The following is a 14,523-nucleotide window of genomic DNA, read 5'->3' as shown; positions in this document are numbered from 1 at the left end:
AAGGAGAGAGATCTGAGAAGAAATAAATTTTTATTTGGACTTCTAGCCTACAGAAATGTGAGAAAATCAATTTGTTATTTAAGTCACTTAGTATGTGATATTTTGTCATGGCAGCCCTAGCAAATGAATACAACTTTGGTTAAGCAAAAAACTTTTAGATATGACAGTGAAAGCATCATTCATAAAAGAAAAAATATAAACTGAACTTAATTAAAATTTAAAATGCTTGTTCTCTGCAAAAAGTATTCTTAATAGAATCAAAAGCAAACCACAAAATGGAAGAAAATACTTGAAGATTGTGTTTCTGATAAAGGGACTTTATTAAAATATATAAAGAATTCTCAAAATTTAACAATAATAAAACCAAAATCCAACAAAAAATGAGCAAAAGATTTGAAAAGATACTTTACTGAAAATATACATAAAAGCATATGAAAAGATGCTGGACATAATTAGTCATTATGAAAATTCAAGCTACAACCACAATGAGCTATCTCTACATACTAATGTTCAAAGACTCATCATACCAAATGTTGGTGAAGATGTGAAGGAACTGAAACCCTCATACATTGTTGATGGGAATGTAAAACAGTGGAACCACATTATAAGACAGTTTGGCAGTTTCTTTACAAACATACACTCACTATACTTTAGAGCTATATAACTCTTGGCCTTATGTCCATGTGGAATGAAAACCTATGTTCACAATAAGACCTATAAGTGAATGTTCATAGTAGCTTTATTCATAATTATCCACAATTGAAAATAACCCAAATTCCCTTACCAGGGGGATGGCTAAACGCACTGTGGTACATCATAAAATGGAACACTATTCCACATTAAAAAAGAAGGAACTTATGAAACTTGTCACAAATTAGGTAAGTCTCAATTTCATTGTCCTGAGTATACACATATAATGTATGATTCCATTTATATGTTATTCTAGAAAAGGTTGAACTATAAGAATATGTAGAACAGATCAGTGGTTGCCAAGGGATCGGGTCTGACTACAAAGGTGACAAGCATGAGATTTAGGGGAAAAGGGGACAATGATGAAACTGTTCTATATTTTGAATATAGTGGAACAGTTACCTAAGGCTGTATATTTCTCAAAACTCATAGAACAGTCACAAAAAAGTAAATTTTGTTGTATATAAGCAAAAAATGATTTAAAAATTGATGGATTGAGATATCTACACACTACATTAGACTTCCCTCTAAAAATTATTTGACCAGTTTTCTAAAAGAAGATATAGGTTCAAGGATTAATAAAAGTAAGGGAAAAGATGCCATGCTATGTTTAGAGAGATAGAAACAATGTATTATTGCTTCAGAGTGATGCTGAAGAACAACACGGGAATGAATTTATAAAAGGCCTTGTGTGCTGTCCTGTAGAGAATGGGAGCCACTACATGATTTTGAGAAAGAGAATGATATGGTCAACTTTACGTTTTAGACAAACCAATCTGTCTGATATAGACAAAGGATTTGACATGTACAGAGATTCAGAGCAGGGAGGTTAGTTAGAAGGTGTTTGCTGTAGTCAAAGTGAGATATGAAAAAGTCCTGAGGTCAGGAAATTATAGTTGGAATATAAAGTAGGAGAAGTTTTCTGACCCCTGTGGAATATAGGTACATAAACTCAAGAGAGCTGGAAGGGAAATAATGACATAAAAATAGATCTTTTAATTTTGGAGGGCCTCAGAGTACCTTCTTACTATCTTGTTTCAGTCATAAGGGACAGAATCACTGCTTCTGGGCCCTATTCTAATTTCCATGATATGAACATATATAAATTCTAGGTAATTTTTTAAGTTTATGGCCTCACATGTTTTCCAGATGATTATATAAGATCCACATGGCCACCAAATAACAGTAATTAAATGACTTATACTCAGGATGTCCATATATCCCATTTTGCAAAGGCATAGACCCTTTTTACTACTGATTGCCAAGTATAATTATTTTATTCTAATAGCACCTCCTCTCATTCTCAGAAGTGCCCTGGTTTGGATGGTACATTTTATGGTTACTGTAACTTATAATAGCTTCCCCATTTGATTATTTTTCAGGCAGAAGAAAAACATAAAAATGTTGGCAAATCTATATTTTGAATATAAATCAAGAGAGATATGTTAATCTACAAAGGCCTATAGAAAAATAAAACAGAATGGAAATCTAAATAAAATGAACATAAAGATAATGTTAATGGAATATAAATAGACCCAATTAATGACTTAGTTCCCAGATAATTATTGAGTTTTTCCCACTTATATCTTTTCTCCTTGTATAATAAATTGTGTGTAAAATCAAAGGCCTTATTATTATTTGTTACTTAAAATTTTCAACAGAGTGCCCCAAGGCCTTGAACAGTATTAAGATGTTGTGATTGGTTTCTACATCTTTGACTGTTCTCCTTTCTAGAGAGTCCTCCTTGATCCTGTTTTCTATAATCCTATAGAAAGCCAAAGCAGGCTTACTCAGTAGGGCTTCTTGTGGAATATCAAGAATTCTGCACTAAATCATCACCTCACTTGTGTTAGGTCCACATAGGGGAGACAGAGAAAGAAACATAACAACTTTGTTTAGTGGCACACTGTTATGTCACATCAAAATTAGTTTTTGATACACCTCAAACCCCGTTTTCACACTCTGACCATAAAGCTAAATATAATTTTTGCCTGTGTAAGCCAATATAAAAGTGATAGGCATCCTACAGGGGGAAAGAGGATCAGAAGAAAAATAAAATTGTATTTTATTATTTCTACCCATCCTGATACAGGGTGCAGCCGGGGGGGGGGGCAAAAAAAGATTTGGAATGGTGTCCAGAATTCAAAGTGTATAGGAATATTGGAGAGACATATAAGATGTCCTCACCCCACACCCCCAGGGGGAAGAGACAAATGGAGCCAGGGCCATTGAAAGCTGTTTTGCATAGCAACAGTTCTGCAGCTAACCTCTGGAATGATTATTTAACATATCTATAACCTTTAACTGGCTTCATAGATATATTAAATAGCTGTGGCCATGTTTTGAGCCTGGAAGAAGGGAGTAACCCAGACGTGGCAGCCATAGAAGGGGGAGCAACGCGGTTTTTCAGCAGAGTGAAAGAGTACCACTCAGCTATGCCAGAATGGAGATCCCTGCAGCCAGATTGAAGGGAGAACCACGCAGTTTGGGGCAGAGTGAAGACCCCTGCAGTCATGTAGGGGAGAGCCAGGCAGTTTCAGCAGAGTGAGGACCCCCTCTTGGTCAGGTGAAAGAGGGAGCCACGTGGTTTTGGCAGAGTGCGGACCCCTTCTTTCCCAGGTGAAAGGGAAAACCACGCAGCTTTGCCAGAATGGAGATCCCTGCACCCAGGTGAAGAAGAAAGACACATGCTTTTGGTGGAGTGCAAACCCCTGCAGCTTTGGTAGAAGAGGCCCACACAGCTTTGGGGTGCCCCTTTGGCCTTGTGGCCTGGAAAGCAGGAGAGACTTTGACTGGAACTGGGTACAAAAGAACTCTTGCCAGTGCACCATGAGAGAGTGCCACATAACTTTGGATTAACTCAAGAGCCTGCACAGTGACACAGCTGACGGTGCCAGAGGCCTGAAACACAGACGTGCTCTTTTCCTGATTTACGGTACCCGGAATTGGGACAGTGGGAGAAGGGAGAGCTGTGTGGGTGTAGGTGTATACCCTAAAGGACTTTGATATTTTAGTGGAGGCGTTAGGCCTGAATAGCATTAAATAAATATTTTGTTTCCTTTTCACAAATCTCTGGCATTGAGAGATGTCTTTCCAATTGGCGGCGGACAGAAGAGCCCAGTAGATATTAGTATTCTGTCCTTGGGAGGGGCCCCTGTTATGTAGCAGTTTTTGGTATTCCTAGGTGGGCCAAATATTGCACCCCCCCCCGGACCTCTTGTTCTGTAACAATCCTACTTCCATAAAGGACTTAAACCAATAAAATAAATAAGCAGTTGTAATGAATTACAATCATTTTTAGCATTAATAAGAAGAGAAGTTGCCATTATGCTCTCTCTCTTTTTTTTTTTTACTTTTTTGCTTGATCTTTAGTTTTAAAATAAGAGTCCTGCAAACCCTTCACAGGTTCAACAGCTTGAATAAGATAGTAACCCAAAGGATTAATACTTGCCTCTTTTATTTCTGTAACAGTCTGTCTTCAAGCTTTCTAAAATGAAATTGAATTTGAATAAGGACAGCACTCCTGAGGTCTGTAAATTGTCGTTTCTTAAAAGGGTCCTTCTTTTTATTCTGTATTCCTATTTTAAAGCCTATATGACAAATAATTTAGATCCAATTATAAGTTTACAATGTAACATGCATGTTGAAAATTTTCTTTTTAAAGGAACTGATATTCTCTTTAATTCCATTAAATCTAAAAGATATATACATAAACTTTATCCACAGATGTTTTGACATTGTCAGCATGGACTTTTTGCAAACAGGCAAAGAAAAGGATTTCTTCAGCCTTCTGTACCTCAAGCCAAGTCCAGAGCGGGTACTAAATCTGTTACTATTACCATCTGCTCTATAATTTATTATGGTACATTGTAATTTATCTATTTCTCTATCTATCTCCCCCACTATACTCCATAAACTGCTTGAGGGTAGGGATTGTTTCCCATTCATCTTTATTTCTCTGGCACATAACATGAAAGGAATTCAGTAAATTGTTGTTGAATAAATCAATAGGGTCTTTTTAAAATTTTGTTAGAGAGAAAAAAAAACATTAAACAACACTCTGGCTCGTGTGGCTCAGTGGATTGAGTACCGGCCTATGAAATGAAGGGTTATCATTTTGATTCCCAGTCAGGGTGTAGTGGCCTGCCCAGGAGGGGAGCCAGCTGGTGAGTCAACAGGATCAGGGAGAGCAAGTAACTAAGTGACTGAGAAGTAAGAACAAAGAAATTTGTATTAACTCTTATTGTCAGTTCCGCTTTCTTGCTTTCTCGCCAGAAGTAACAGAGTGTCAGACCACCCCTCACCCTATATAGATAATTGTTCCCCACTGATTGAGCCCAGAATTTGGAAACTGACTCCTCTGGGTCCACGCGTGAAAATAAACTTCCACTCCATACACCCGAAAGCAGCTGACTTGTTTTCTGTAACAAGGGCACATGCTAGGTTGCGGGCCAAGTCCCCGGTTGGGGGCATGCAAGAGACAACCAATTGATATTTCTCTTCCTCTATTTCTGCCTTCTTTTCCCTCTCTCTAAATATAAATAAATAAAATCTTTTTTAAAAAAGAAAACTTTATCTACCAAAACAAGCAAGCCACAGTTTACTGACTCTGGAGTAGAAGATTCTATATTTCAAGAAGCCAGGATCTCCTCTTGTAGTTATTCCAGGTAAATACTGCTCCAATTCACATGGATTTGCTCTCTTTCTAACATGGGAACCCATGTAGATCTTCTTTGTTCAATATAAGCCAATGAATATGACCCAGACATGTGAGTAAGAAGGACACATTTGTACAAATATGTCTTTCCCCCCATTTCTACTTCTTTCCTCTTCTGTCCTTGTGTAAATGCAAAGTTCTATTCTATTTTGCCTATCTATCTCAATCTGATTCTGGAGGGAAACTCACGCACTGAAAATCTGTCTTTGCCTCTAACAATGCAAATGAACAGGCCTGTGAGCCAAGACTGAGCTAAATTACCTAAAGAAATCTAGATTGAGAAATTCAAACACATTCTGCTTTTGATTCTCTACCAGTCATGGCAGGGGAGAGAACTTTAAGAGAAAGCAACCCTCCTCTCTGGGTGAGAAAGAAGGGGAACCTAACAAATTCACCCTAAATCTGTTTAGTTCCAAGTCCCTGATACTCCTTCCCATGACTCCACTTCTCACATTGACTTATTTAACTAATTTAAAGAGGATTAAGGGTTTGGTTGACATTTACAAAGGAGTTTCCTGTGGTACATTGAAAAACAAGTTCTGGCAGCTTTGAGTAGTATAACAATGAGTTAGAATGTCAAATAAAGGAAGCTGGAGATTGTGTCCTATTATGAATTCAAGCTGATATCAGAAAGTACTTACAGGTTCTGTTTTAATTTGCAAATTAAGATTTACCAGAAGCTAAGAAAGACAAACAGTCTTCAACAATGCAGCATTTTTGCAAGTTTAATCCATAGGTTCAGAGTTTCTTTGACCCTTGTGGGGCTTGAGATTGCTTTACTTCTCCCAGAACACCACACAATAAAAGGAAGCCGATCAATGAAGAGAGACCTCCACTGCAAGTGAAAAAGATAGCTATGGGGAACTATAAAACTGTTTTTACTTCATAGCTGAGTATATCTAATATTTTCCAATATTTTCAATTCAGGATTTTTATCTTGCTTAAAACAAAATATGAAGGGGAAAAGTCCTTTATTTTAACTTTGGAAATTTGTTAGAAGCACTGATTTGGGCTTTCCTCCTGAAAAGATTTGGGGGTTATTTATTTATTTAAGAGAGACAGTACAGTCAGATAATCCAGCTGTTATAATTTGGAAGTAAGCATAAATGTGATTTAGAAGTATATTCACCTTGCTATGTGCCTGCTAGTGAAAGATACTAGTGAAACCCTCAGCAGAGGCACCACTGCAGTAATCTTAATGAAGTGGAGCCTGACAATCAGCAAGAAATAGCCACATCATTTGAAATATAGACAGCAAGCAAAGGAAAAACAATAATAAACAGGGAAAATATTAATATTCAGTTTCTTCTTTGCAAGACATTCATCAAATATCCCCTAGCTTCTCTCCCTAGAGATATAAATGAATATGGGCTGCTCCTCCTTTTACTGAAACTGAATGTAGAAAACAAGTTTCAATCTCATTGACTAATTCAGCTGTTCCTCTAAATAGAATTTTTAAACATATGTGTGGGGACAACTTAGCCCTCAAAGTCCCCCCGTCCACCACGAATAAAAGTGAAACTACCAAAACATAATCTGCTTGGGGTGGAAAGGTGGCCGATCTCTCAAAGGAGAAGGGCCAAGAGCCCCTTCCTCAAGGGGATTTTATTGGGTTCATTTGCACAAGAATACAGGTAAGGAACAAACAATAGATAGCATTCAAAGAACTATGAGGGCTTATTCTCAATCAGGGTTAGATAGCTAAAGAGCCATAAAACTTTGAGGAACAAACTTCTTGCTTGGACCCTTATCATTTAAATGAGAGCATTTTAAACAAAGCAGGTTTTTACAAATTCTTTCTTAGGCCTGATGACCAGGGGAATCCACCCTTTCCAGAGCATGGCTACACTGCCTTCCCCATCATAGGTTTTTAGGCTGAAGTGGATTAGAGCCAGGAAGCGCTTCTCCCAGAAGGAAATGAAGACTAAAGCCATGTCAGAATGGGTTGTTGTACCCGTCTCTGACTAACCAACCAAGCATTGGGGGCAGGGGAAAAACTTTGTCTCCTTAGTGGTTCACATTCTGGAGGTCACTCACTCAGCCTTAGCTATAGGGGGCAGTTACAACTCCTGAAACCAGGCAGAGCAGTTCCCAACACATATGAACACACAAACCAATCTATATGCAGAACAACATTTTGAACAGCATGCAAATGGTTTAGGATTATATGCTAGGTATCACACAAGTGAGTTTTCATAGTACAAAATAATGAATTTATTGTGACACTTGAGATAACAATACTAAAGAATTTTAGCTCACCTTTAAATTGTTCCTTCCAACTGCTATAGTTTTCTTAATAGGAGTATTGTTACAGTATTGGCCCGTGGGGAGCCAAGATACCGTTACTGAAACAAGCCCCCTCCCCAAGGTCTTTTTGTACTATGGTTCTTTGCCCACTGCCCTTAGGAATTGTGGCTCTCCATTCCAGAGTTTGGTAAAAAAGAAAGGAACTATTTATTCAAAACTTATACAGGTTTAAAATAATGGCAGAATGTCACCATTAAAATCCCTAAGCCCACCCTGGATGGTGTGGCTCAGTGGATTGAGTGCCGGCCTGTGAACCAAAGGGTCACTGGTTCAATCCCCAGTCAGGGCACATGCCTGAGGTGTAGGCCAGATCCCCAGGTGGGGGCATGGGAGAGGCAACCACACACTGATGTTTCTGTCCCTCTCTCTAAAATTAATAAATAAAATCTTTTTTAAAAAGTTTAAAAAATGAAATCCCAAAGTTCCTTAAAACACCCACAAATACACACAGTCCTTCCTTCCCCACCTTGCTCAGTCAGGCCAGTTAGGGGTACCATATCTCAAGAAAGAGAAATAGAAGTCACTAGCTTGGTTAGGCTTCCAGTTTCTCCCAGTAATCCGTGCTCAACTGGCAGGTCTCCTGCAGTCCTCAGCACCATCAGCTGTATCACTGCCATGATCTCTAGTTCTTAATCCAAAACCATGTGACACCTTCTCATGGCCCAATAGGAAGAATCTTTTCACCCCTTTCCTTCCACACAAAGTCTCGTAAGTGTCCCTCATTGTCTCTGTCTCTTGTGGCAGCCCACCTTTTGTTTATATCCCAGCCTGGAACCTCCTCCATAACCCCATTTCCAACTCCTTCCATGATCAGGTACACCTGCCAGCAGTCCCCCAGTTTTCAGCCTTACTGGGCTGCCATAGTATGTCTAGGCAGGCATGGCCTGTGGTGTGGAGTGAACCACCTTTAACCTCTCATGCAGGTGCTGTAAACAAGGGGGAACTGCCTCCCAGTTATAACATGGGTCAAAGTTATACATACCTTCTGGTTCCATTCTGGCTGAAGGACTACTCTACTGTTATTGATATGCAAAATAACTGTTTTTGCATATCAGGTATGAAGCTGGCCTGCGAAACAACTCTCAGTGGCCTTGCTCCATGTGATCCTTCCCCCAGCCAGGCCTATTGTCCTATATTCAGGAACACCCCAAGTTCTGGACCCTGTTATAGTATAACACCTCCCTTATCTTCTGGTTTCTTCCACCAAATAATTGCTCATGTCCACTAAAAAATGGCCTGTCAATCTTTAATTCATTTATTAATTCTATGAGCATTTATTAAGTTACTCTTATGTGGCTAGTACAACCTCAAACACCAGAAATACAGAGATAAATGTGGCATAAACCCTTTAAAAATTCCATCCTCAAGTATGATGAACATATATAGAAACTAATTATAACAAAAGGGAGAGAAAGGGAAACACTTCCCAAAGTTTAGATTTATATTTCAATACAATAAATCTCATTTTCTTCACTGTATAACACATTGATCTTGTGTTTTGATTTATACAACCATAGAAAATTCTTCCTGTAAGTCATCTTTCTAGAAAAAAATGATTATTAAATCAGGGCCTACTATTGTAGGTAGAGCACTGACCACCAGGATAGATGGTGCAGACAGTAAAGTGGATGTGGTCCTGATGGAACCTGTTAGCAGTGATGTGTGAGGATGGAAAAAGTTTAGCCCTCACATTTCCATTTACTCCAGGGTGGGGCAAAAGTAGGCTTATCGTTGTGAAATCAGAGTTTATTCTTGTGTTATTATTTATTAATTATTGTATTATTTTTCCATATGAACAGCTGTAAACCTTCTTTTGCCCCACCCCATATTTATTATTACACAGTGGGGGTTTTATTTGCTGATTCTGCCTCAGCTCACTCACCTATGGTTTTGCTGATGAGTAAAACCAAATAGGGGAAGAGGAAACAGGAAAGGAGAAAAACTCTTTTAATATTAAGGTATTTTATGGTCTAATAATGTAATGATATACAGTCAGTATACATTGGTAAGGCATCTATTCTGATTTCTCACTCTTTTAATATCATCCTGGGTCTAGGTACCAAATACATTATATAAAGTCCACAGAGAATTGAAAGAAAATATGATATATACACCAGAAAAAAAATGATATATATAGTGGAATACTATTCAACCTTTAAAAAGAAGAAAATCCTGCCATATATGACAACATGGATGAACATGGAAGATCGTATGATAAGTGAAATCAGCCAGACCCAGAAGTAAAAATACTGCATAACTGTACTCATATCAGGTATTTAAAATAGCCAAACTCACAGAAACGGAGCAGAATGGCTGGCAGGAGTTGGAGGAGCTGTTGTTCAAAGGGTATAAAGTTTCAGTTATATGAGATGAATAATTTCTAGGGGTCTGTTGTACAACACAAATAACATTGTGTTGTACACTTAAAACTTTGTTAACAGGGTAGATATTATGTTAAGTGTTCTTACTGCATTTTTTTAAAAAGGAAATTTAAAATTTAAAGAACTTCCCTCCCAAATAAGAGAATTGAGTTTCAAAAATTATGTCTTTTTTGAGACTCAATCAGTGAGGAGTTACCTCCTGAGATGAGGCTCTGAAAGATGAAGAGAAGTTAGGCTTACAAAGGGGGACTGGGGGGCTCTCCAGATAGGGACGACACATGATAAAGCATGATGAGTGCAGGTAAAGAGAAGAAGTAGGAGATGAGAACAGAAATGTACTCAGGTCATGAGTTACAGATAGTCTTTTATTTTTTAAAGTAAACTTTATTGATGGTGCATGACAAGGTAGGGCTCCCTAAGCCCTTCTCTTCTTCAGAGGGTCTAGGATGAAAACTGAAGGTCAGGAGATTCTCAGTATGTTAGAGGATCTATGTGGGGCAAGAACTCTGCCAGCAGCTGAAGACCTCTCTTTCTGTTGCTAGGGCTTGTGGTTCAGTGTGCTCTTACTCCTTGGAGGCCATGTAGACCATAAGGTCTACCATCCTGTTGCTATAACCAAACTCATTGTTATACCAGGAAATGAGCTTGACAAATTGGTCATTGAGAGCAATGCCAGCCCCAACATCGAAGGCGGAGTGTCCCCATTAAAGTTGCAGGGGACAACCTGGTCCTCAGTGTAGCCCAGGATGCCCTTGAGGGGGTCCTCTGAGGCCTGCCTCACTACCTTCCTGATGTCATCATATTTGGTAGCTTTCTCTAGGCAACAGGTCAGATCCACAACTGACACAATGGGGGAGGGGACATAGAAGGCCATATCAGAGAGCTTCTGTTCAGCTCGGATGACCTTTCCCATAGCCTTGGCAGCACCAGTGGAAGCAGGGAAGATGTTCTGGGAAGCCCCTTTGCCATCACACCACAGTTTTCCAGGGGGACCATCCAGAGTTTTCTGGGTGGCAATGATTGCATGGACTGTGGTCATGAATCCCTCCATGATGCCAAATTTGTCATGGATGACATTGGCCAGAGAACCAAGCAGTTGGTGGTGTTACAAGAAAACGAAGCAACCGGACACCGGAGTGTTATTCTGGAGTAAGAGGTTTATTAACATGTACAGACCCAGAGGAGTCAGTCTCCAAATTCTGAGCCCTGAGCAAAGGATTCTCGGGGTTTATATAGTCTACGGGGTCTTCCTGTCTATGTAGCAAAGTGAGATACAGAAGCGGAATGCGGAAGTTAGTTCTAGCTATGTGCCAGAAGCAGAGTACAAAAGCTAAATGAGGAAATTAGTTCTAACCACGGGGGTGCTAGTCCTAGCCCTTGTGAATATCCTGCCATTTGCTTTCCCAAATGGCCCTATCGCTCTTCCCAGGGTGCTTGGGGTTTGAGTAAACAAAGGTTCTTCAAAGCTTCCCATATAGTGGCACAGGAGGCATTGCTGACAACCTTTGGGGAGTTGCCAAATTTGTCATGGTTCACATCCATCACAAACATGGGGGCATCTGCAGAAGGGGCAGGGATGATGACCCTCTTGGCTCCACCCTTCAGGTGAGCCCCAGCCTTCTGCATGGTGGTAAAGACACCAGTGGGCTCCACAATATATTCAGAACTAGAATCACCCTGTTTGATGTTGGCAGGAACTCGCTCCTGGAAAATGGAGGACTTTCCATTGATGACAAGCTTTCCATTCTCAGCCATGATTGTGCCTTTGAACTTGCCATGAGTAGAATCATACTAGAGAATGTAGACCATGTAGATCATGTAGTTGAGGTCAATGAAGAGATCACTTATGGTGACAATATCCACTTTGACAGAATAAAAAGCAGTCCTGGTGACCAGGCACCCAAAATGACCAAATATGTTCACCTACCTTCGCTATCATGTCTCAGGGTTGAGGATGGCACGGGACAGGGGGAAAGAGCTGTCTTTCAAGCAGGAGAAGCAGAGAGCCTATAGCTGGTCTTGGCACATGTATGGCACATTATGGAGTTTGGACTATATCCTAACAACCATGAAATGCTGTTTAAAGACTTATGCAAGGTGCCTTTTCACAAAGTGGATGATGAAGTGAAGAAGGAATTCTCTGCCTCTCCCAGAGCTGAAGCCAAAGCAAAGGCTTTAAAGGCAAAGAAAATGTGCTGAAAGGTGTGGAGGCAACTTTCCTTGCAAGTCCCCCCGTGTGCCACAGATGAGAGTAAACATGACTGAGACATGATCTGCTTGGAGAGGAGAGGTGGCCAGTTTCCCAGAGAAAAAAGGCCTTGAGCAGTGGCCAGTTCCTCAAGGGAAAAAGGCATTGAGCCCCTTCCTCCAAAGGGCTTTTATTTGGTTGTAATACACAGGCATACAGGGCAGCAAGGATCAAATAGTAGATAACATTTCAAAGAAATCTGAGGGCTTAGTCCAAGTCAGAGTCTGTCAGGAAGAGTTTTAGGGTTTCTTGCTTGAATCCTTAACATATGAATGAAAGCACTCTTAGTGGAGCAGATTTCTCAGGTTTATCAGGAGGTCTTTGTGATGCCAGATTTTTCCCCAGGGTACACTCTAGCAAGGCAAGGAGCTGCATCTCTCCCCATCATGTATTCAGGTTTAAGGGGATTAGAGCCAGGAAGTGCTTCTCTCAGAGGACAGGGGGACTTGGGCTTTGTCAAAGCCTGGGGACGAGAGTCCATTGCTCCCTCTTTGTTGCAGCCCCCTGAGTCCTTCCATGATGGCCTCCCAAGTGGTTGTGTCTGGCCTAGGTTGCCCCTCCTGTGAGGGGTCTTACTCATCAACTATTTCTGACCATGTTTTGGGGACAGGAAGGAAACTGAGGCAGCATTTGCTACCAGAGACGAGCTTTGTCTCCTGCAGCTCAAATTCCAGAGGTCACTGATTCCTCCTTAGCCACAGGGGATAGAGTTACAATTCCTGAAACCAGGCAGAGCAGTCCACAACAGAAAGGCATCCTCAGCCACAAAGAAGACCTTTATGACCCCCACTTTCTGACCCCTGAAAATACTACAACACCAAAAGCAGACTAAATAGCCTCAGAAGAGTGTCCTCAGAAGAAACAAGCTTGACCGCTATGCCATCATCAAGTTCCCCCCACAACTGAGTCAGCCATGAAGAAGATAGAAGAAACTAACACACTTGTGTTCATTGTGGATGCCAAGACCAACAATCACCAGATCAAACAGGCTGTGAAGAAGCTTCGTGACATTGATGTGGCCAAAGTCAACACCCTGATGAGGCCTGATGGAGAGAATAAGACACACATTCAGCTGGCTCCCAACTATGATGCCTATGACTCCTTGGATGTTGCTAACAAAATTGGGATTATTTAAACTGAGTCCAGAAGGATAATTCTAAATATAAATTTTTTTCAAGGTAAAAACAAAGCAAAACAAAACAAAGTCTTAAGCAAAACAAGCAAGAGAGGGGGTCTTGGTCACGTGACCAATTTGCATTTGAAAAGGTTACCCAGGTTGCAGTGTGGAGAATGAATTCCATTGGGAAAAGGCAAGAAATAAAGATAATTTTGGAGGGACTTCCGCCAAGATGGAGGCATAGGTGGATGTGCCGTGCCTTCTCACACAACCAAGTTTAGAGACAACTAAATATTAGCAACAGAAAACATAGCCAGAACACGGAAAATTGAACTTTTCGGAAGTCCATTAACAACAAATTCTTCAGCCTGACCGGTAAGGGGCGAAACCAGCTGCTGGTGAAGCGGGATTGCACAGGAGATCTCGGTCAGCTGGACTCAGGCGTGGAATCCAGACCCACGGAATCCAGGCGCAGAGTTGGACCTAGTGAGTGACCAAGCGAGCGAGCAACCAAGCGAGCAACCGCAGGGGAGACAGCGGGGGAGCGGTGCTGCATGTTGACTGTGGTCGCGCATTTGTGTGCGGGCAGACTGGCGAGGGAGTGGGCGGTTACACCGGGGCCCAGCGGGTCCCCGCGGCAAGCGGCAGTGGAGGGCGCCGCCATTTCCCCGCTCTGACCACACCCCCACATAAAGCGTCACAACCCAGCGACCTGGGAGTCCAAGGCACCGCTTCTCACACTTAAAGGGCCAGAACAGACCAAAAATGTCGCAAGATCTCAAAGCCCCAGAACCTATAGATCTAAGCAATGAAGAAATAGCAAAACTCTCAGACGCACAGTTTAAAACACTGGTCATCAGGATCCTCACAGAACTGGTTGATTATAGCCACAAATTAGACAAATATATGAAGGCGAAACTAATTGAAATGAATGGAATTGCACAGGACACCAATAGCAATGAAAAGGAAACTGGGACTCAAATCAATGGAGTGGACCAGAAGAAAGCAAATAATGGCCAAACAGAAAAGAGTCAAGAAGCAAGAATTCAAAGAAATGAGGAGA

At 40.8% G+C, this 14,523-nt stretch overlaps 1 protein-coding gene across 1 annotated transcript; it reads right to left on the bottom strand.

Annotated features, from left to right (window-relative positions):
* Positions 1-10,658: 10,658 nt before the first annotated feature.
* Positions 10,659-13,258, bottom strand: LOC119065777 (glyceraldehyde-3-phosphate dehydrogenase-like). The gene is given in 4 exon segments (XM_053657467.1): positions 10,659-10,792; positions 10,795-11,194; positions 11,572-12,018; positions 13,244-13,258. Coding segments are annotated over 4 exon segments (996 nt in total).
* Between the last annotated feature and the right edge of the window lie 1,265 nt (positions 13,259-14,523).

This window comes from Artibeus jamaicensis, unplaced genomic scaffold (genome assembly GCF_021234435.1).
Source record: "Artibeus jamaicensis isolate MK-2021 breed Jamaican fruit bat unplaced genomic scaffold, CSHL_Jam_final scaffold_461, whole genome shotgun sequence".
Classification (NCBI taxonomy): Eukaryota; Metazoa; Chordata; class Mammalia; order Chiroptera; family Phyllostomidae; genus Artibeus; species Artibeus jamaicensis.
The sequence above is the reverse complement of the archived record's forward strand: the minus strand, read 5'-3'. Positions and strand labels throughout refer to the sequence as shown.